We start from the raw sequence: 23,008 nt of genomic DNA, 5'->3' as shown, positions 1-23,008 counted from the left end.
GTAGAGAGGATGTGTAACTGTCTACGGTACAATCCCTTTTCTGAAGACTAGCTACTGCTAACTTGTGACGAATACCACAATGTGAAAAATACTAGCGTAATTATAATATGGGATGATAACAGCAGGCATTGCATGTCCACAGAGGGAAAGAAATAGTGGAAATATGAGTGACTTTTTTGCATTTTTTTGATTTTATTTCAAGATCCTAGTGTTTACAGCAGTCTCTTGAGGTTCAGCAAACATTCAGTGTTCAGCGAGACGTCCTCCACATGCCAATCATCCATTCATTTCAGGCCGTCCATACCACATACAAAGATAAGAGCAAATGAACATGTTATAATTGTCTATCTGATGTCCTAATAAGGGTAAAATATCCACAATATTGTTCACAGTGATGGTGCAACTCATCATAAAACAGGTTTAAAAGTTCTCAGCAAAATCAAAAATACATCACAAGGTAAAAACAGAATAAGAAGTGTTGATTTGTAAAGCAGTGCAAAGAGAAGCTCGTCTCCTCTGGTTCTCCCACATGAAGGAGAAGGAGCCGTTTAAAAAGGATTTTTTAGAAACCCCTTTGCTTGCTGAAATGACACACAGAGTCCATGGCGAGCAGGAGGCTGCAGAGAGACAAAAAAACACAATGTCAGTATCGAATATTCAACTTTTAACGACCAATAATTCAATATTCCTTTGCCTTCTTAAGGGGAGACACTGCAGGTGAATAGGAAAAAAAAATTATTTGCTAACAGATAGCATGAAACTTCCCCACTTCCTTTCTGACATTAAGACAATCATTTAATATATTACAAGTTTTCTGACAGGTTATATTTAAATACGCAAATTAGGCATTATGTAGTGATTACTTCTGGTGAATATAGGAGAAATCTATTGGCAAATAATTGTAAAATAATCGCCTGAATGTTGATTTTGCATCCTCTTCAAATGTTGTGTATCTTTACATAGAAGAACATACCCCTTACCCTCTACTGGTGACTCAAAAAGAAAAGTATAGAACCAACAACAAAGTGTTTTATTCAGTTTTCAGTTGAGCGTACCTGTCTGCAGGGTATCCTCTCTCACACAGGTTCACCAGAGCGTACAGGTGTCTCAGAGCGTACTCAAACTGAAACACAGGAACACATCACGTGAGGAAACAAATGGACATTTCAATATTAAGGAACACAGTTTATTTCCCCCTGGTTGTGGTATTCAAAATGTTAAGTATTTCCAGTGAAAAGGGAGAGGCAACATCTTTCTGAATGTACAGATGTGGGAAAGTACGCAGAGAAATATTTAAATTAAGGTACGATCAATGTAGGGTAAAAGCAAATAAGAATAAAACTTCCTTCCTTTTAATACTTTCTATATCTGGACTGCAGGGGTACTCTCAGGTCACTGTTTCTCATCCTGAATGTTAATCTTGTTTATTTGTTACACTTATGCAGAAGTAAAACCAGATTAATAACTGAAACTTCTAAATCTGTCTACCGTGTCGTGATACGGAAATAAATAAATACAAAACTACTAGTCTAGTTTTTGTAGATTTTTTTTTTTTTAATAATCCGATTCAATTGGAAAGTTCCCTCAAAAAATACCCTTGTTTCTTTCTGTTGCTGTTTTGTTAATTTTAACTTAAAAGGGTAACTGTGCTGTGGTCCAGATATGTGAAAAACACTTTGATATTTAGTATTAAAAGAGACATTTAAGACTAATTGTTATTCTAGATTTGGTCAAAGTAAACCATAATTACTTTGAGCAATATAAATTATATTGAATATAAAAATTCAGCCAAAATATCCAATCTGCTTGTTGTCATTGTTTACTCCAATGTTTTCCGAATACAGAAAATACAGTATTTAATACTTAGTCTACTCTTTTGGTGATTTTTCTCTTTTTAAAACTACATTTGATAAAAACACTGGTTGGAAGTTGGAGCCGTAGTCCTTAGAATATAGAAAAAACAGTCTATAATCTTGTCTTATTTTTCTAAACTACATTTTACTCCCGTCTTTAAATCTGTGCCGTCTCCTAACTATGTTAAAAACCTTGTTAAAGAACATTTTGAGTCAGTTTTTATTAAATAATTAGTCATTGTTATTTGATATTTTATATTGTTGCATCGACTCAGTTGTCTCGTGTCTTGTCTGTCAGAGAAAAACTATTATTTATTTTATTTTTATTATCATACATTTGACCTCCTCGTGTCTCTTAACCTGATCAAATGTTATATTTTGCTGCATGTACCTTTTAAAGTTCTTAACAAACAATCGGAGGGGAACTTGTTGTTGTTTATTTTTAACTTGAGATGTGTCATTTTGTAAAGCACTTTGAGCTGCATGTGTTTTATGAAAAGTGCTGTATAAATAAAGCTTTGTTATTATTTGTATTATTATTGTTGGTGCAGAGATGCCTCTCTCTGTGCAGCCGTACCTCCGTCTTGTGCCAGTTGAAGCAGTTGTGTTTGTAGTGTGTGAGCGCATTCATGTAGCAGCGGGTCTGAGTCAGATCAGATCTGGAGTTCAGGACCTCCTCCGCCTTCAGCTGGTTCCCCGTCACCTCCTCCACCACCTGGCGCATCGTCTCCGCCATCATCTCCTTCAACTGCACGCACACACACACACACACACACACACACACACACACACACACACACACACACACACACACACACACACACACACACACACACACACACACACACACACACACACACACACACACACACACACACACACACACACACACACACACACACACACACACACACACACACACACACACACACACACACACACACATCTGTCATCACTAATTATAGGTCTCAGATATATACAAAATATGTCTCTGAAGTGTTTGGCTCTAAACACCAAACAGATCATTGCAGCATTACCCATAATCCCCTCTGTTTCAGCCCTGTTTCAAAAGAGCTGATTCTCTGTCTGTTACTTTAGATGAAAATAAGGAGCCCCTCCCCACGCCCCTCTGAGAGACATGGGGGGTTACCTTGGTTGGTGATTGGCTAATAGTTACTCAAGCCAAAGAATCGTTATGACATCATAAAGTGGCCAAAATCTGATCAGCTCATTTCCAGACAGGTTCACGCGTGTGCGTGTGTGCGTGCGTGCGTGCGTGCGTGTGTGTACCTTCAGGTGAGAGTTGATCTCCATCAGCAGTCCTCGGACCTCCTGGATGTCGTTGCTCTTCATCATCTTCCTCCTCAGGATGGCCAGCGGGACGTCGGGGCCCGGCGTCAGGTCTCTGTCCGCGATTGGCTGCAGGGTCATCGGAGGGGCGGGCCGAACACCTGACTTAGAGTTCCCCTGGAAGGCGACGACCTTCATGTGAGCCAGAGTCTGGGAAGAGGGGAGGGAATCACTCAAGATCAGTTTCAAAATGTTATGGATGTTCTTAGTTCAGGTGTTTAACAGACTGTTAAACACCTGAACTAAGAACATCCATAACATTCACCTGTTTGCAACTTACACAATATTTATCACTTGTATATAGACTCTGATGGCACTACTTATATTCTATTTGATTGTATTTACTTGCACTATTTTATCTGTCTTATGTGTTGTACTGTTGGGGGAGCCTGTGACCTCAGACTGTACGAATGACAATAAAAAGCCTTGAAACTTGAAAATAAAAGCAGGAAACGTGTTTTTCCACCTCCATTACTGTTGGAGCTGTTCATTGATTTGTTTTGAATTAAACATGTATTTTAGTATACAGTGAATGGATCAGTATTTGGGGTCTATGTCAAACAAGCAGAGCACCAGCAATCACTGATTACATCCGTCGGGCCGTTTCATTTTGAGTTTGTTTTGTTTATTGTTTAGAGAACGACTGCACCCGCACTGCGGGGGGGACCCAAGCTCCCATCAGCAAAAACACGTGGGTTTGCTATCCTGGCTCCAAAATGGTGGAATGAGCTCCCCATTGACATCAGGACAGCAGAAAGCTTACACATCTTCCGGCGCAGACTGAAAACTCATCTCTTTAGACTCCACTTTGAGCGATAGAACTATTAACAAAGCACTTATATACTAACAAAGGACTGGCTTATCTCAAGCCAGTTGAGTAGCACTTGAAATGTTTGGCTCTATGAAACCTGATGTACTTTATGATTCTGTTTTCTTCAAGTTTGTATCTTCTTGGTCGAATGCACTTATGGCGCATTTCCACTACAGCGCGGTTTAAGCGTGCCGTGCCTGGCCCGTTTTTAGTTGCGTTTCCACTCGGCGTAGTTCCGGCTAGCTGGTACTTTTTCACACTTTTCTGGCTCTCCAAAATCAAAGTTCTTTCCGGGCCATCCATCACCGGGCTGAGTATGCTAAACTAGTGAGAGAATCGCTGGCAACTACAACAAGATGAACATATTTGACCGTGATTTAATTGTAATACGTTTCAAAATGATGCCGAAGTAACAACATACTGATACCGGTTAGTAAAAACCATGAATTAAGGCTTTGACAAGTCTGCAGACAGACGGCAGGCGAAACACCTTTTAAAATGCGTGTTTTCTGAATGGAGATCGGCTAAGCTAACGCAGTATATGCTCCGACCGTCCACACTCACAACAACGGCCTACAGACATAAATAAACCAACGACTGTATTCTCCATGACACAGACAGTCTGTGGTTTGTACTTGTTTAACTTTTGTCTAGTTTCTGAACGGATATGAGGAGCTGTGAGCTCTGAGGGCTAACAGCTAACGGCTGATGTTAATTTTGTGGTTCTCATTGAAGATGACGTCACGGCTCTGCCTACACTGCGTTACTATAGTTACTGCCCCAGTTCCTAAACTGTAATGGAAACTCAGCATAAAGTGAGCCAGGCCTACCAAGGCTTAACGAGGCCTAGCCAGTGGAAAAGCGCCATTATTGTAAGTTGCTTTGGATAAAAGCTAAATGTAATCAGCCGCTACACACAGTTAACCTACACATGACCATGATTACCAAATGTTTGGAAACAGTAAAATATTTCAGGTTAAAGTGACTAGAAATGAACTGGAAATAGTGACGTGACGTTCGCGAACGATCCGATTCTTTTGAACGGCTCTTTGGTGCGAACGAAGGGAACCGAGTCGTACTTGGTGAGAGCCCTTTTTTTTTTTTTTAATCGTCGCCTGCCATAAATCCACTCGCCTTTACGGGAACTTGCTTTCCTGAATGCAAATTTGCCGAATCGTAAGTGGCTACTGCCTGAGATCGCATGCTGTAGTTTTATTAAATGTGCCAACTGCTAGGACTGTCTTAGGGAAGATAGCATTTAGATGCGCAGCTCCACTGTCTTGGAATAGTCTGCAAATTAAATGGAAACTGAGCAATCTGGTGCCACTAAATGTTTTTAAAGCTCGGTTGGATGCTACTCAATCGGAAGCTGTTGGTACCTGTTCATGTGGATAGTTATTTTAAATTGTAATCCCTGTAATGATGCTGTATGATGTCCTTTTTGTTGTTCTGTTTATGTTTCTATGTTTCATGTGGAACCTACTTGAGCAGGTCTCCCTTGAAAAAGAGATCAATGATCTCGATGGGATACACCCGGGTAAATAAAGGTTTGAAATGAAATGAAATGAAATTTGCCGTAGTTGATGGCATAACGCGTGCTGCTTGAGTAGTAGTTCGGCTGGCTGAGAGATGGAGAAAGTTATACATTTTTTCTGTGAGTAAAAGTATATTTCTGGCAACACAGTCAATCATTATCCTGGTGATTATTTTGCAGATAAACCTAGTAACCCCGCCCCCTTAAAAAAAACTGCTCTTTTGAACGGCTCTCGGAAAGGAGCCATTGATCCGGCTATTGTAACAAGACGGTGCTTAAACTATCTACCATCTCTTCCCAACAAGAGAAGACCAAACCCTGCAGCGACAGATAAAGAAGTATAGAGAGTATCTGTCTCATGGTGGGTACTTCCCATTCCCCCTCCTCTTGTGTGTTTCTCTCCTCTTCCTCTCACCTTGTTTCCGAACTGCTTCACGTGGCTGGTGTTGGTGTGGCTCTTCACGATCTTAAACTGCTTCGATAGAGTTTCCTTATTCAGGTCCTCCTGGAAACACAGAGTGAGACAAACACATCAACAACAGTTTCAGAAAAATAAGAAACTAAATGTTTCCAAAATCAAATCTATTTCTTCTAATGAAGTTCCAGCTTCTGTTCGGAGTAGTTTATATATTGAACGGCAGCAGCTGCTCTCAGTGCTTATGCAAAATACACAGGTTTTGTTCTGCTGGTTAGAAACTAAAGAGTTGCACTTCCTTTTCCTTTTCCTCTCTCTCTGATACCAGGAAATACAGACTTCATATAGTCTGAGTTGGTTTCTGCACAGAGTGGTAAAATCACACTAATTATTAAAAAAACTACGTGACATGGCAAAATGATCTGAAGAAAATGCATGTGTTTGCTTAGTGTAGTAGAAATGTATCATTACATCTAATGTAATCATAAGTACTACTGTAACTTCGGTCTGTGTTTATTCCCCACAGTTTGATGTAGCCTCTGAGGAGACTGAGGTCTATGACTCTGTTGTGGCATCAGCCATTTTCTATGGTGTGTCCTGCTGGGGCAGCAGCATCTCGGTTGCTGACAGGAAGAGACTGAACAGACTGGTAAGGAAGGCCAGCTCTGTCCTGGGGGAGTCCTCTGGACACTGTGGAGGTGGTGGGAGACAGGAGAATGGCAGCCAAGCTGTCCTCCCTGCTGGACGATATGTCCCACCCGCTCCAGGACACCCTGTCCTCACTGTGCAGCGCCTTCAGCGACAGGCTGCTGCTGCACCCCCGCTGTCTCACGGAGAGATACCGAAGGTCCTGCAGCGGTCAGACTGTACAACCAGCACAGCCCCTAGTTGACCCCCCCTCCCCTACACACACCACAACACAGACTATATCAACCCTTGCTGCTAAATACCAACACACTATGTGCAATATATAGATGCCGTTAATAACTGTGTAATATATACCTGGCTGCTAAGTCCTAAGAACTGTTACAGGAGGTGTATTTATTTAAATTATGTAACTTTTTATTTTTTATTATATCATAACTTAGTACGTACTTTTTTTTTAATGCATGTCACATATTTAACATATGTAACATTAAGCTGTCTGTGGCTCTTTTTCCTGCTGTAACTACGCACATTTCCCCTTCGTGGGACTAATAAAGGTATTCTGATTTCCACTTCCTTAGAACAGACAAAAGGCTGTCTCCAGAACCATTGGTTTGTAATGAATATGTAAGTGAGTTTCAACCATCTGGTCAACACTTCCTGTAATGTAAATCCGCTTGGTGAGCACCTTCCCCTTCCCTCCTTCTGTATGAGATAGATAGATTAAGCTGTTTGACTTTATTAAATAACAAAACTTTGCTTTAAACTTCTATTATTTGTTCATTTCTTGCCAAACAGGTTGTTTCTGTTTTTGTGTGGAATTCCCTCCACACTTAATTTTCCAGAAGAAAAAAACCAAGTTGAAATGTTATATCTTAGCACGCAAAGTACTGTACGGAAATACGGTTAACTTGTACTTTGCATTCTCACAGAATACTTGACTTACAATAGAAGCACTAGAGAGGGGTTTGAGTTGGAGGCATCTGATGTGAAATGTAGTTTAAAGTGAAGTCCTGTTGGCAGTGAAACCAGGTGAGCTACATTTAGAGTAAAGGCTGAAAGCAGAAGTGCTATTGTTTGCTAATTTTTTTTCAGTTGACTTTTAATGGAGTATTTTTACTGACAACGTACATTTATTTATAATAGCAGCACTAGAAGGATTTCAAATATCATCATTTGGAAACATCTGATGTAAAATGTAGTTTTATATTTAAGTCCTTTGGAAGTAAAATCAGGTGAACTACAGTTAAATATTAAAAGCTAAAAGCAGATGAAATATGTGTCGTGTAAACAATGACATTTTGAGATGATGTTCAGTAACAGCAATGGTTCAAAGACGACCGCACTCAGCCGCAGTGAAATAAAACATCTTTTTGAGACATTTCAAAGTAGCATTGAATTCAAAGAAGCACTTACAGGAAGTAAGGTGTGCATCTGGTTCAGTTACAGTTAATGCAAACTCTACAACTTCTATCCACCTGCTGAAATACAGGGAAGCTTTGCTTGTGACCCCCCTCACATTGTCTTCATCACACACACAATGTTTCAGACCTATTCTCAAAATCCTAAAAGGAAAAGCGTAGTTTGACAAAGAAGCACCCACCACGTCGGAGTCCTCCATCCAGTTGACGCTGTACCAGTCTCCCAGGTAGGTGTCCCTCTTCTCGTCGTAGTAGCAGGCGTACGACGACTCGTGGGAGTTAGATGCTGTCGTGGCGTAAACTGAAACACAGACATGTCCTCAGGTTAAACTGGGGAAGAGCTTGGAAGAGAACTATCATTTAGCAGCAGGTGTTCCAAACACACAGAGAGAGGGGACAGATTCACATTCAAGTTGTGACTCCTGAGCACACTGACTAACTTGGAAAAAATATTCATTTGTAATGTTAGAGCTTTGTTGGGAAAATACTCTTCCAACATGAGAGTAACATGGCCAAAATAAAAAAATGAGTACTAGTGGAGGGCCGGACTGGTTCAATGTTTATTGCAGAACTTATTGAAATGAACTTATTGCACATATTAAACCTGGAACTAACAAAGCTTAAATGATTGCCTATAAAAACAACATTAAACATTAAATAATCAGTTCATTAATTTCTTATGGCTCTATCTGCAGTTTCTCCAGAGTCATTTCTTATGATTACATTTTCCCACAGGCCAACAACAGCTTCAACAAAACTATTTCCCTCAAAGAGAAACCAAACATGCCCTGTTGTCGTGAGAGAGAAAGTGCAGAAGGAAACATCCATTAAACTCAGTGTGCTGCTCTGTGATGCTAGCTCAGATACTTGGCATCTCATCTTGGGTGCAAGGTCATCAATGTTTGGGCTCAGGCTCTGAGCTGAGGAGACCCTCAGGATGGAGTGAAGGTGTGCGTGCAATATACCGGCGGGCCAGATCTAATAGGAATTAGAAACTATCCTGCGGGCCGAAATTAAATCCACCACGGGCCTGATTTGGCCCCCGGGGCGTGAGTTTGACACATGTGGAGATAGACATATGACAAGCATGATCATTTGTGACGTGGAGCTAATCTGAAGTAAACATTGAATACTGCTTTCTATTCCTCCATCTTGTGACTGAGGAACTCCCACTCTTGGATATCAGCATGTGAAGGACACTGTTCAGGAACTAGTTGATGCTCTGTATGTGATGACTACTTCCATTCTGGAGAGGATCACAGATACATGGATCCTGAGATTGAAGCTCAAGACGGTGACCAGTGAGATTTTTCTAACAAGCGTCATCGGGCAAATGTTTTTATATTATATTATGAATATTTCAGAAGTTTGTTTTAAATATTCTTTAATTGTTATGACTTAAAAACAGGTGAAAAACGGTAATAATTTGTGTTTTTTTAACGGTTCATTGTTGCACATATTCTGACTTTTTTAAAATTCTACATTAATTAGTTGTTAATGATTTGTATAAACAGTATTTGGATGACTAGCATACATTTAAAAACGTGTTAAATTGTTAATAAATACTTTGTGACACACCTATACACATTACTAAGACACACAGATATTTGTTATAGTGGTTAATAATTGGGTTGTGGTCCATCTCTCTGTTCGATGTGTATTATCTATTTGACAAACAATTCATACAAAAATAATGTGGTAATCATAAAGAAATACTTACTATAGTTTACAAGATGTTATGGCAATAATTAAGTGTCCATCAAGAGTTTATTTAATTAAAATGTAATTGTTATCGTCTATTCATGAATATTTATAATTGTTTGTTTGCCAGTAAAATAACTACAACTAACTCTTAATTTAAAAAAAAATTGTTTCCAGATTATTCTACATTATTTTATTATCAGATTATTCCTTTTCTTGGTACTTTGTCCTGAATTAAACACAAACGGGTCGCCAGCTTCTCACTTCTCTGTCAGGGTACGGATAAAAGTGAGTTTTATATAAAAACGTGACACTCGTGAATCACGTCCTGTTGCATTCATCACATGACACACTGCTCACAGATTACCACACACCATAATGCTGACCTCAGTGTTTGAATACACAAACCAAACAGCACAGACACGACAGTAGACGTTAAAAACAGGAACTTTATCTTGAAACATAAATCACATGAGCTCTAAGACTTCAAGAATATGAGGAAGAGTCAAGTTCATGGAGTCGGAGGATTAGGAAACTCATGGGTCGACACTTTTCTATTGATTAATGAAGATTTTATCATCTCTTAGGTTCCAAGAGCCCCCCCAAATGACTCCTGTTGGAAGTTGCGCCCCCCCACACACACACAAGGGGGGGCGCAACAGCGGTAATTAAAGTTTAAAAGTCTCAAAAATGCTACAACTGCTGCCACAAACTGTATGAATGTGAAGTATTTTGTTAAAGGAGGATGAAAGTGTAATTAAGGAGCACTATTGGAGAGACTTTGATGGTTATTGGACTCAGGATTAATTCATTTGGATTCCCGCTGTATGAAGAAATTAAAGGACGGCGGAAGTGGAAACAATTCACAAAGGGCTTAAACTGTTTAAAACACATGCTCAAAGTAAGCCGGATTTTGCCGATATGTTTATGTGGATTCAAAAGTCGTAAATAATCTACAAAATGGAGGAGACCGATCTGATCGGAGCAACTGTGACAAATCATCCAACTGAAACCGGCATGGACGATGACTATGTTTTAGAAATACGCTTATCCAGAAAAGCTTGGTTTGGACACTTTACGGGCAGAAGAAACATTTCTATTAAAGAAAGAATTATACATTTCTGTCTTTTTATGCCTTTAATAGCTACTAACTTGAATTTTTATTCAAATTAATTAATCAATGTTTATTTATTTTTTATTGTAATGTTGAGACAAGGCTTTTAGTGACAATCATGTATTGCGTTACAATTATATTTGGAAAAAAAAAAAAAGAATAAAAAAAAATATATATAAAAAAGTCTAAATATGATATTTGGCCTCAAATCATCTGAGGCCTGGCGCCCCCCCTGTGATCTTTGGTTCCCCCCCTGCGATCTTTGGGAACCACTGTCTTAGGTTAACAGGAGAGTGTCTGATGAGGTTCAAAGTTGAACTCACCGTCGATGTCAGCAGGCAGGTCGGTCATCATCGACCCGGACTCACATGCCTCGATGTACAAAACCATCTGTCAGCAAAAGAAAAGGGCAAAAACAAGAGTTATGATGTGAATGTCAAGCACAGGGTCACAATCACATGACTTGGGTTTATCTGTGACCTTTATACTGTAAGATTAATACGTTATGATAACAAGTCATTGAGACAGATTAAGACGTGGTGGATTTTAGTTGCTCTCCCATGGAGCCGTGCTAGCTGTTTCCTACCGTTACCATTCTTTGTGCTAAGCTAAGCTAACGGCCGCAGGTTCGTATTTACCGTACAGACCTGAGAGTGGTATTCTTATCCAATGCTGAGCAAAGAAAGGAAATAAGTATACCTGCCAAAAACTGTTTCTTAACATATGCAAATACAGAGTTTTCTGTGTGTAGGACTTTTGTGTTTGAACTGTTTTGAAATAGAACAGAAAGATCTTTTAAAAACGATTAGACGCAAATCATAACAGCTTTTTAAAAACCTTTATAACACGCATTATGTTCACTTGTGCTAACATACTAAACATATCTTTATTATATACACCTGTATGATGAACTGCATCAAGGAATCAGCCCTGCAATAAGTTCAAACCTTTAGCAAATGTCCATATATCGTTAACCGTTACACTAGATTGAGGGATGCTTTGTTGACCACACCATCACTAACTACAACCCCAATGCTAGGGGGGTTATGAGCAATGAGTGCAAAAGAAAATACTTGTATTGTGATGCACCAAATTGTGCAGCCGTGCCGAGTGAAGCGGCCACTGAGTGTGTAGATCTAAAGAAACACAATGTCATAATGTTATTGCTGCGTACCTTTTTGTATTTCTTGTTCTCGTGCATGTATTTGATGGTGTCCTGGAGGTCTGTGGCACTCAGCTGCGGAGAGAAAGAGAAGAGAACGAGGTCATTTAATATTTAACTTCCAACTGACATTGTGCCAAGCTCGGAGCAAAACTGATGAAGATATTTCCAAAAAAGCTTTTCACATTTTCAGCTTCTCAAATGCGCAGAATGTCTTCAAAAAAAAATACTTTTACTTGAAGTACATTTTCTTGTTTATACTCAAATATCTAAACCTGAGTGGCATTCTCAACGCAGGGATTTGAAACAAAGTACTTTCAAAGTGTTGTATTTGGCCTTTTAGGATCTGAATACATTCTAATTTTAAAGATGTGGCTCTTGCATCTTAAATAATGTTATATTTATTTAAAAGAAACTGTGCAGATGTCAAATGAATGTGTCCACACAGTAAGGTATTTAAACGTCACATGACAGACCTTGCCATAGATACTGATCTGAGAGAAACGAGCTGAACAACATTACAGCCGTGAGTTCAGTTCGGTGCTTTAAAGGTCTCCTATTATACTGTCTTTCATCAATATATCACAGGTCTCAGATATATACAGAGCCTGTCTCTGATTGGCTGAAACACCAAACAGATCATTGTGGCATTACCCATAATCCCCTCTGTTTCAGCCCTGTTTCCAAAGTGCTGATTCTCTGTCTGTTACTTTAGATGAAAATAAGGAGCCCCTCCCCACGCCCCTCTGAGAGACATTTGGTTAAAGAGAACATAATGGTGCTCTAGGAGGAGATTTAACCTTGGTTGCTGATTGGCTAATGGTTACACAAGACAAAACATCGTTATGACATCATAAAGTGGCCAAAATCTGATCAGCTCATTTTCAGACAGGTTTTTATAGAAATGGATCAGGACAAAAAGAGAGAGAATCTTTCCACAGAGGGGACACATGTTGATGTAGAAGAGACATGAAGAAGAGGGGACACATGTTGATGTAGAAGAGACATGAAGAAGAGGGGACACATGTTGATGTGGAAGAGACATGAAGAAGAGGGGACACATGTTGATGTAGAAGAGACATGAAGAAGAGGGGACACATGTTGATGTAGAAGAGACATGAAGAAGAGGGGACACATGTTGATGTAGAAGAGACATGAAGAAGAGGGGACACATGTTGATGTAGAAGAGACATGAAGAAGAGGGGACACATGTTGATGTAGAAGAGACATGAAGAAGAGGGGACACATGTTGATGTAGAAGACAAATGAGGAAGAGGGGACACATGTTGATGTAGAAGAGACATGAGGAAGTGGATTTTGTGGGAAAGTGCTCACGTCATCGTTGGGGAAAGCCAGGATACCCGGCCCTCCGTGGTCAGTGAAGTAGACGAACACATGATCGTTGGGACCGCTGCCAAAACAAAGAGACCGAGAGAAGTCAGTACGTGTTATCTGGATGAACCGGAGTTTGTGCATTGTCCTGATGCCTTATCATCTCTTCAAAGAGTCACTTCTCTTTTACTCTCTTGTTTGGTTTTTAAACCACAAATTCAAATATTTTTCTTGACTTTCAAAGGAACTTCAATACAAATTCCCTGGACCATTCACAGTCTACAGTATGAACAATGCAACCTGCAGACACACACACCATTCATGTTTTTCTGTCGACTGTATTATCAGTGTATTCTGCATGCATTACGGCACATGTGTCAAACTCGAGGCCCGGGGGCCAAATCAGGCCCTTGGTGGATTATATTTCGGTCCGCAGGATAATTTCTAATCACCATTAGATCTGGCCCGCCGGTATATTGCACACACACCTTCACTCCATCCTGAGGGTCTCCTCAGCTCAGAGCCTGAGCCCAAACATTGATGACCTTGCACCCAAGATGAGATGCCAAGTATCTGAACAAGCATCACAGAGCAGCACACTGAGTTTAATGGATGCTTCCTTCTGCACTTTCTCTCTCACGACAACAGGGCATGTTAGGGTTTCTCTTTGAGGGAAATAGTTTTGTTGAAGCTGTTGTTGGCCTTTGGGAAAATGTAATCCTAAGAAATGACTCTGGAAAAGCTGCAGGTAGAGCCATAAGAAATTAATGCAACTGATTATTTAATGTTTAATGTTGTTTTTATAGGCAATCATTGAAGCTTTGTTAGTTCCAGGTTTAATATGTGCAATAAGTTCATTTCAATAAGTTCTGCAATAAACATTGAACCAGTCCGGACCTCGACTAGTACCCATTTTTTAATTTTGGCCCACTGTGTATTTGAGGTTTACACCCCTGCATTACGGTATCAATATATTTCTGGATGGAGAATTGTTCAGGCATGTAAATAATATTTTTTTTAATGTTTCCAGGTTTTCCATGACACTTGCCTCTTCAGCACTTTTCCGGATCCTCCTTTCACTATGGAGGAGTCGCCCTTCAGCACGGCTAGGAAGTTCTGTGGGGTCACATCCTGCAGGAGAACAGCATATCAGAACGTTCATACAATCTGTCAATGCAAACATGTTTTCAGGAGCTTTGATTTTGCACTCTTGTTCTAATGTTTGCACTCACGTCCCCGATGTAGTCTTTAGGAACTCCCTTGTACACATCAGTGCCGTTGGGCCGGTTGATCAGGATCCCCGGCGTGGGGTTACTGCAGAATGAAAGAGTCAGATGAGCAGGAGGAAGTGAAACCAGCTGAGAAAACACACCATCACCTGATCAGTGAACCATTCACCTGCTGCCTGTCAACATATCAGAGGGAGAACCTGGCAGGAACGCTCAACAACAACAACAAAGACTTACGGCCCGTCTACACTACAGGCATGAAAAAATCTTGAAGCTGGGCGTGTCTGAAGCTTGGAGATTTTTTGCGAGCAACCAATCACATGAATCTCCCGCCCCCGACATACAAAGCAATAGCAATGTTAAAACGAAGTAAACTGGATATAAACTCTCCAAACAGGCGAAAAAACTATCAGTTTCACCCACTGTCTCTGCCACCTCCCTCCATGCCTGGTTCCTCCGGTTTGTATCCCGGTAAATAGTTCCGGTCGTAAAGAACCGGGTGATTTGCTACCGTAATATCTCGTTTGGAATATGAGGAAATGAACTGCGGTCTGGCTCTCCCAGCTTGCACGCGGTTTGATTGGCTGCGCTTGCACTGGCGGGATTTGCATAAACGGGATTTCATTGGCTGATGCCAAGCATCGAGCCTCAAAAGTTGAACATTGTTCAACTTTTGATGCCGATAGATGCTCGTGATGCTTGCAAAGCCATGCCATGCTCCCCACAATGCAGTTCGGCGAAGATTCAAAATCTTCTACGTCACCCCATTCAAGTGAATGGGCGAAGCGTTGAAAGCATTTTTTGATGCCTGTAGTGTAGACGTACCGTTAGTGTGTGAGAAAAGCTGCAAACTGCCTGCAAACTTTACATAATAGATCATTATTAACAAGGGCTGCACGATGGGAACAAATAACTAGGGATGTCCCGATCACCTTTTTTTGCTCCCGATCCAATTCCGATCATTTGATTTTGACAATTTGCCGATACCGATTTTTCCCGATCCGATCTTTATGCAATGCATTAAGAGGAAAAAAAGCATTCAAGTTGTCCCTTAAGGTTATTTTTTTATTTAAATTGGATATTCTATCCAACATGGATATAGCTTCTTTCTTTCACAGCAGCATTGGATCAGTTCAGTTGTGCAGCATTGGATCAAAACAAAATAAAGTTTTCAGTACTCGTTAGCTTACTGCTACAATTAGACACTGCGCCCTGCCCACTCTGTTGCCAGATTTGAGAGAAATAAGCAACCAGGTCTATGAAAACAAGCCCCAAAGAAGCAACACATACATGATGTTGTGTAATTTGAAACCAAAACTAAGGCCTCAGGATGACTTTAAGACTTGAACATGGTCATTTTTGTTTTGTAACATTGAAAACAAAATTTTAAAAAAAGTATTTATAAAAAAAAAACTTAAAAAAAAAAAAATCCCGATCCCCGATTTTTTTTCTCCCGATTCCGATCTTTTGAAAATCACGTGATCGGCTCCGATCCCCGATCACGTGATCGGATCGGGACATCTCTACAAATAACTATTACAATATGCTTCACGATATTAACTGCCCAATCATTTTTAAATCACAAAATCTCCATATCATGGTTTTCCCTTCCCTGTAGTGTGTTCTATAGGTCTTGGTGCATCACTATGGAACACTCAGGCTCCTATTGGCTAGCGATCCAAAACACGCTAAGGGGCGGGACATCTCTAAGGTGTTGACCAATCACAACAGAGCCGGCCAGCTAACCAATCAGAGCCGACTAGGCTCTGGTTTCAGACAGAGGGTGAAAAGAGGTGCTGCAGCACAGACAGTATGAGAAAAATAAAGAGCTTTTTGAACATTAGAGCATGGAGACATGTCCCAGTAGAGACACTACATACTGATATACACCTGAACATCAGCAGGAGAGGACTCTTTAAAGTAGAGACACTACACACTGATATACACCTGAACATCAGCAGGAGAGGACTCTTTAAAGTAGAGACACTACATACTGATATACACCTGAACATCAGCAGGAGAGGACTCTTTAAAGTAGAGACACTACATACTGATATACACCTGAACATCAGCAGGAGAGGACTCTTTAAAGTAGAGACACTACATACTGATATACACCTGAGCATCAGCAGGAGAGGACTCTTTAAAGTAGAGACACTACATACTGATATACACCTGAACATCAGCAGGAGAGGACTCTTTAAAGTAGAGACACTACATACTGATATACACCTGAACATCAGCAGGAGAGGACTCTTTAAAGTAGAGACACTACATACTGATATACACCTGAACATCAGCAGGAGAGGACTCTTTAAAGTAGAGACACTACATACTGATATACACCTGAACATCAGCAGGAGAGGACTCTTTAAGCCTTGGTCTAGAGTCAAACAACACATTTCTTCATACACTCCAGCAGGTTTTTATAACACACAGCAGCAAAGTCAGTAAAATATGAAGAGTAAACAAGTCCTCCTGAGTGTTCAGTGAAACCCTGCTGAGTCTTACTGTGCGTCAGACTGTGTGCTTTGATACTCAGTCACCAGTCAGTCATTTAACTCAAGTCAAAGTTCCTTGTGACTCTCTTTAACTCGGCCTGAGTTCTGCTGACACTTTGACAATGAACCGCTGATGGCTGACATGCGATCAATTTAACGCTGGTATGTATCTAGGTGCTCTATAAAGACTTGTAAACAGAAAATGAACATAAAGGAAATATAGAAAAAAGTAACACAAGGAATTAAATATTAAAACTTTTTTTAGAAGTGACTTCACCTTCAAAAATTCTCGTGGCTAAAAACTATTAATTTGGGATTTTTTTATTATTATTATCTCTGAAAAATATCTAGTGTTTGGAAATGTTATGGCTTTTTCATGATTTAGCATTAAGTGGCTTTTTTAAGAACTTGCATAGCAACTGAAGCCTCTAAAATAAAATGTGTTTTTTTTATAATTTCAGTGGAAAGAAGAAGTCTCTTTATCAGAAAGATACGCTGCAGAGAAACTGAAAACTGCTGACTCACTTCTCATCGTTGGCCAAGTCATCGTACATCATCATCACGATCTGCTCATCCGGGATGCCGTTCTTGTGCACGATCTGGTACGCGTGGCACGCATCGGCCTGAGGGTCAGGGAATAAAGAAAGTATGAAGAGTTTTCTGCAGATAACGGTGAATTTTCTAAAGGGTTAAATATGTCATGCTAACATATTTTTAACGTGCAAACATTCATTTTTTCTTTGGTTAATTGTTTTTTTTTTGTTTGTCTGTCTGTTTGGTTTGTTCCATATTTATACAGCTCCTTAAAATCAATTAAAGGTAGGGTAGGTAAGAATGGAGAAACCAGCTCGAGTGCGCTAGAATTTGAAAGTACACTTCCTTCAGACTTCCTCACAGAGCCCCTCCTCCAACACACACGAACGAACACATGACCAATGAGGGCACGAGATCAGTTAGTGCACAGATGGAAGGCTGACAGGCAGGTAGGCCATCCAGTTACTTTAGCCGGGCCGGCTCAGATGATTGGTCGTGCTTTTTACAGTAACACGGCTTCCACAGATGACATATTGTTATGTATTTTATTTATTGCTATCGGGATGTTAAGAGCATACATGCCAACCTTTCCAAATCCAAAAGAGGTAGGTTTGCGTGCGGCAAATGTGCACGCCCAAATGAGGTGATCAGAAGAAATGGAACCCCAGTAATCACATGTATAAACCATGTATTTAACATATATTGCACATGTTTGGTAAACAGTGACATCAACGACATGTCTGGTCTGTAAAATGCCCGAAAATTAAAAGAATGGGAGATAAATATCCCAAAGTCTCCACATTTTATTATATTTTTAATGTGTTTCTGGTCCTCTTTCAGTTGAGACAGATGAAGGATGTGTCCGGATGTAGAACTCTTGTGTGAACATTGGATAAAGCCAGGTTCATATTCTTGTTTCATGATGTTGACATATTAGAGTCAAAGGTTTGCACAGAGCGAAATATCTTTGTGTTGCGCCATAAATCAGAAAATACTGCATTAAAAAAGTAATTCCCTGCATGTCTCCACTGATAAAGTGTGATATAAATAATGTACAGGCTTTCAGATTGCTGTAGTTCACTAAACACATTAACGACATGTTTGGTGTTGAATATGTCAGAAAAGTGAAAGAATGGGAGATAAATATCCCCAAATCTCAAAATGTTATTATATGTTGTGTGTGTTTGTGGTCCTCTTTCAGTTGAGACACTGTAGGATGCTTCAGGAAAAGACCAAACACTGGATGTCTTTCAGTCGCCAACATGTGTTTTCGAGACACTGACACTAACGGGGAAATCCTGCAGTACTCAAATGCCTCGTCTCTGTTCCCTTAAACTCATTTGGGAGTGATTACCCATCAGCCCCGGGGGTGCAGAGGAAAGGCAGCGTTACCCCCGGTCTGCACGTTGTTTCACTTTAAGAAACACAGAGGACTGCTTGTATGATGGGTTCACAGACACGTTGCAAACGGTATCCGCCAAAAGTCGAGTCCAGTGTCTATGGAGTGTTATTTGTATTTGTTATAGTTTGGGAAGATTGAAAATCGGTAGGGAAAGCCAGCTAAGTCGGTAGGTGGTAGAAAAATGTCAAAAGCGGTAGACCACCGCCCAAATCGGTAGGGTTGGCAAGTATGTAAGAGCATTCCATGGAATATAACAAAAAGTGTTTCTGAAGTGAATTACCTACCCCACCTTTAAAGGCCATATGTAACTGAATCTCTCTTGATCCTTTCTGACAATATTGATTATTGCCCAGAGGGTGGGACTGCTTTAAGGGGTTTTCTGTTTCTGTCTTATAAAATATCTTAATTTTTTTATAGATTTTTCTCTCGGTGTTTTGTTTCTCTTCTCTATAGGCGCGTTCACACCGCAGTACTTTTCCCATTTACTAAAGAGGTGTGAACGCGCCTTATGTTTTGTTACACCCCTTTTTTCTTTTTTTACAGTGCCTGCATTTGCAATCCTGTATACTCATGTAACTGTTTATGTCTGAAAACCCCAGTAAATAAGTGTAAAAAAAAAAGCTCAGGGGGCGGGGCTTCACTGTAAACAGTTATGTGGTTGGAGAGGAGTCATAGAGCTCGGGGGCGGGGCTTCACTGTATACAGTCATGTGATTGGAGAGCAGCAAAACATGCATCAGCTTGTGTGTTTTTGAGGTTTCATATAACTAAATTGTAGTTATATTTTCTTTTTACACGACATGCATTTGCAATCCTGTATACTCTCATGTAACTGTTCTATGTCTGAAAAAGCCAGTAAATAAGTGTAAAAAAAAGACAAGTTAACATTGACGATGAAAAAGCAATGAGCCAAAATTCCTGAAGATCTGAGCCCCTTTCTTAGAATCTTTTGAGAAAGCTGTATTTTCGTACAATGATATCTGTAATAACACCGTCTGTGTGCTATTCTATTCTTCCTTATCTCTTAGGGAGGGGGTCTGGGTGGTTTAACATCTATTTAATGACTTGCAGTGTTCTTTGAAAGCATGTAAAAAAGAACATGTGATACTAATTTACGACAACATATAATATAGAAAAGTCACATGCAAGCAATAAGTTCTACTTAATTGAGATAAATAAAATAGGGCCCACTTGTTCACATATCACACTTAAACTAAAAAACGGAATTGCCCACTAAGAATATATTTCACACAGTTTTAGACCTTGTGACAAACTTAAGGCATGGTCTAAATAAAGCGCCTTTAGTCTGACTCGGCAGTTTCTTTAACTTCTCACAACAAACGAATATTCAACTTGCACCTTTTTAACCACTTTATTGTAACACACGTTGTATATTACAGTGTGTTCATGTTTTAATCAACTCTTTATATGATTCTGATAGATTTAGACACCTTTAGAAGCTCGAAAACTAAACAGATATTACTAATGGTGTACTTGTTTGTAGTTAGACCTAAACAAAAGAGATGTAATTTAACTATTTAATGTTTAGATTAATTTAGCTGAACTAACAGCAAGCTTCTGAAATTGTATTTACTAGTTAAATAACATGTCGTCCACAACTCCCAGCACTGGAAACAATGCATCTTCTAAAATACTATAGAAACGTGTTTTTAATAATAAAAAGTAGAAGTCAGCTGCACATTTTCAGCAGACTGCAGACTGCAGAAAGCAAGAGGAAGTGTCTTTATCTTTTACCTTATCAGCAACCAATGCGGACTATACAAACAACAATTGAGTCACGCAGGGTTTGAACTTGGTAAGGTGACATTGAGGGAACAGTTTCCGTGTTTTCTCACCTGGTGTCTGTAGTTGTACCAGCCGTTAGATCCAGCGACTATCACCACCCAGTTCTTCCCGGGATCAGCGTCGTCCTGCGGGGATCGGAAGGCACCGACCAGCCCGAGAGCCAGGCCCAGCAGCACGGGGAACAACATGCCTTCTGTGGGGTGAATAACAGCGTTATTTAACATGTATTACACTCTTATTATACTGTTTATTTTTTGTTTATCTGACTATAAAACACATAAACAAGACATCACGTGATTAACCCATTCCCAAAACCTAGCTAGATTTTAGCACAACAAGGTAGCAAAACAGACTTTAAAAACTGCTAAGAACGCGATTAATCTATTATATTATAATAACAAACCAAGCCGGATTTATCTCAGTCGGATTACAAACAAACACAAGAGTATTGATTTTACCTTTTCTTTGTGTTTTCCGCTGTGTTGAAGGATTGGAGAGACAGAAAGTAAATAGATGGAGTCAGTGGGACAATTTATATGATCTCGGGAGAAACCGTCGGTGGGAATTCTCCCGCAGGAGCCAATCAGAGAGCGCAGGGGGCGGGGCTTCACTGTATACAGTCATGTGGTTGGAGCGGAGTCATAGAGCTCGGGGCGGGGCTTTACTGTAAACAGTAATGTGATTGGAGAGCAGCAAAACATGCATCAACTTGTGTGTTTTTGAGGTTACGGGAAAACTAGATTAACTACTAGATTATCGTTTCTGAGGAAAATGATCTTCTTTAAACAAACACATCAGGAATGATTTTTAAAATGAATCAATGCCTTTGCAAACATAAGTCTGGCGCAGTGCTGAACTTGTGCTATGACTCTGTACCTACCATTGACTGTATGTGTACTTTGAACTTTCACATAAGAGGTATAAACAAATATATTTATAATTTTCACAACTCGTTATGTATATATTTAAACACTTTCACAAACTCAATTGCTGTTATCTTTCCTTTGTCTTTTACACTGTTAGTTTTGTATTATTATCTTAATGTGAACTATTACCTGTGCATTTCCTACAGTAATTAGGTTTTTATAATATCTTAATTTTAATTGAGTATTTCCATTTAAAGCTTCTTTATACTTCCACTTCTACGTGTATTTCATGGCTTTAGTTATGAAGAGATAAGGTAAGATAAATATGTATTCCAGATCCTCAGATGGGAAATTCCATTGTTTCAGCAGCTCAATGACAGCAATAGTACGACAACATATTCAATAAAAGACTGGAATGTGTAAATGACTTAGATAAGTGACATGTAGAAGCAGATGTACTAAGTCTGTGTTAACACTCATCTGACTGATGATATAAAGTCAATAAAGGCAGTTTGTGTTACTCCGACTCAAGTAGTCAGTATTTACTCAAAAAGTGCAATTTAAAGGGTCTTCTACTTTACTGTATTATTGATTCCACATCCACAAATGTTGCCTCGTGAACAAGAGTACTTCTACTTTTACTCAAGTACAAGATCTGAGTACTTCTACTTTTACTCAAGTACAAAATCTGAGTACTTCTACTTTTACTCAAGTACAAGATCTGAGTACTTCTACTTTTACTCAATTACAAGATCTGAGTACTTCTACTTTTACTCAATTACAAGATCTGAGTACTTCTACTTTTACTCAAGTTCAAGATCTGAGTACTTCTACTTTTACAAGATCTGAGTACTTCTACTTTTACTCAAGTACAAGATCTGAGTACTTCTACTTTTACTCAAGTACAAAATCTGAGTACTTCTACTTTTACTCAAGTTCAATATCTGAGTACTTCTACTTTTACTCAAGTACAAGATCTGAGTACTTCTACTTTTACTCAAGTTCAAGATCTGAGTACTTCTACTTTTACTCAAGTACAAGATCTGAGTACTTCTACTTTTACTCAAGTTCAAGATCTGAGTACTTCTACTTTTACTCAATTACAAGATCTGAGTACTTCTACTTTTACAAGATCTGAGTACTTCTTTTACTCAAGTACAAGATCTGAGTACTTCTACTTTTGCAAGATCTGAATACTTCTACTTTTACTCAATTACATAGATTTTTAAATGTACACTTAAGACACTTCTTCTCCCTGGCCTTCTAGTCAGAGCGGAGCATGACTCCTGACTATTCCCTGTGTTTTTTTTATATATCTGTTGTAATTTATTGT

The 23,008-nt window shown here is 39.5% G+C and overlaps 1 protein-coding gene across 1 annotated transcript; it reads right to left on the bottom strand.

Moving 5' to 3' along the window:
• Window positions 1–168: 168 nt before the first annotated feature.
• On the bottom strand, window positions 169–21,362 carry lgmn (legumain). Its single transcript, XM_079693066.1, has 14 exons — window positions 21,268–21,362; window positions 20,860–21,002; window positions 17,594–17,691; window positions 14,571–14,652; window positions 14,387–14,469; window positions 13,342–13,417; window positions 12,019–12,081; window positions 11,168–11,234; window positions 8,212–8,330; window positions 5,964–6,053; window positions 3,144–3,353; window positions 2,431–2,601; window positions 1,056–1,123; window positions 169–617 (listed from the first exon to the last, which is right to left on the bottom strand). Exons 2-14 carry the CDS (start codon window positions 20,995–20,997, stop codon window positions 563–565), a joined length of 1,320 nt encoding a protein of 439 aa, XP_079549192.1. The 5' UTR covers window positions 20,998–21,002; window positions 21,268–21,362; the 3' UTR covers window positions 169–562.
• Window positions 21,363–23,008: the final 1,646 nt, after the last annotated feature.

The sequence above is a fragment of the Notothenia rossii genome, assembly GCF_949606895.1.
Source record: "Notothenia rossii genome assembly, chromosome: 7".
NCBI classification, from domain to species: Eukaryota; Metazoa; Chordata; class Actinopteri; order Perciformes; family Nototheniidae; genus Notothenia; species Notothenia rossii.
This window is presented reverse-complemented; position numbering and strand designations above follow the sequence as displayed.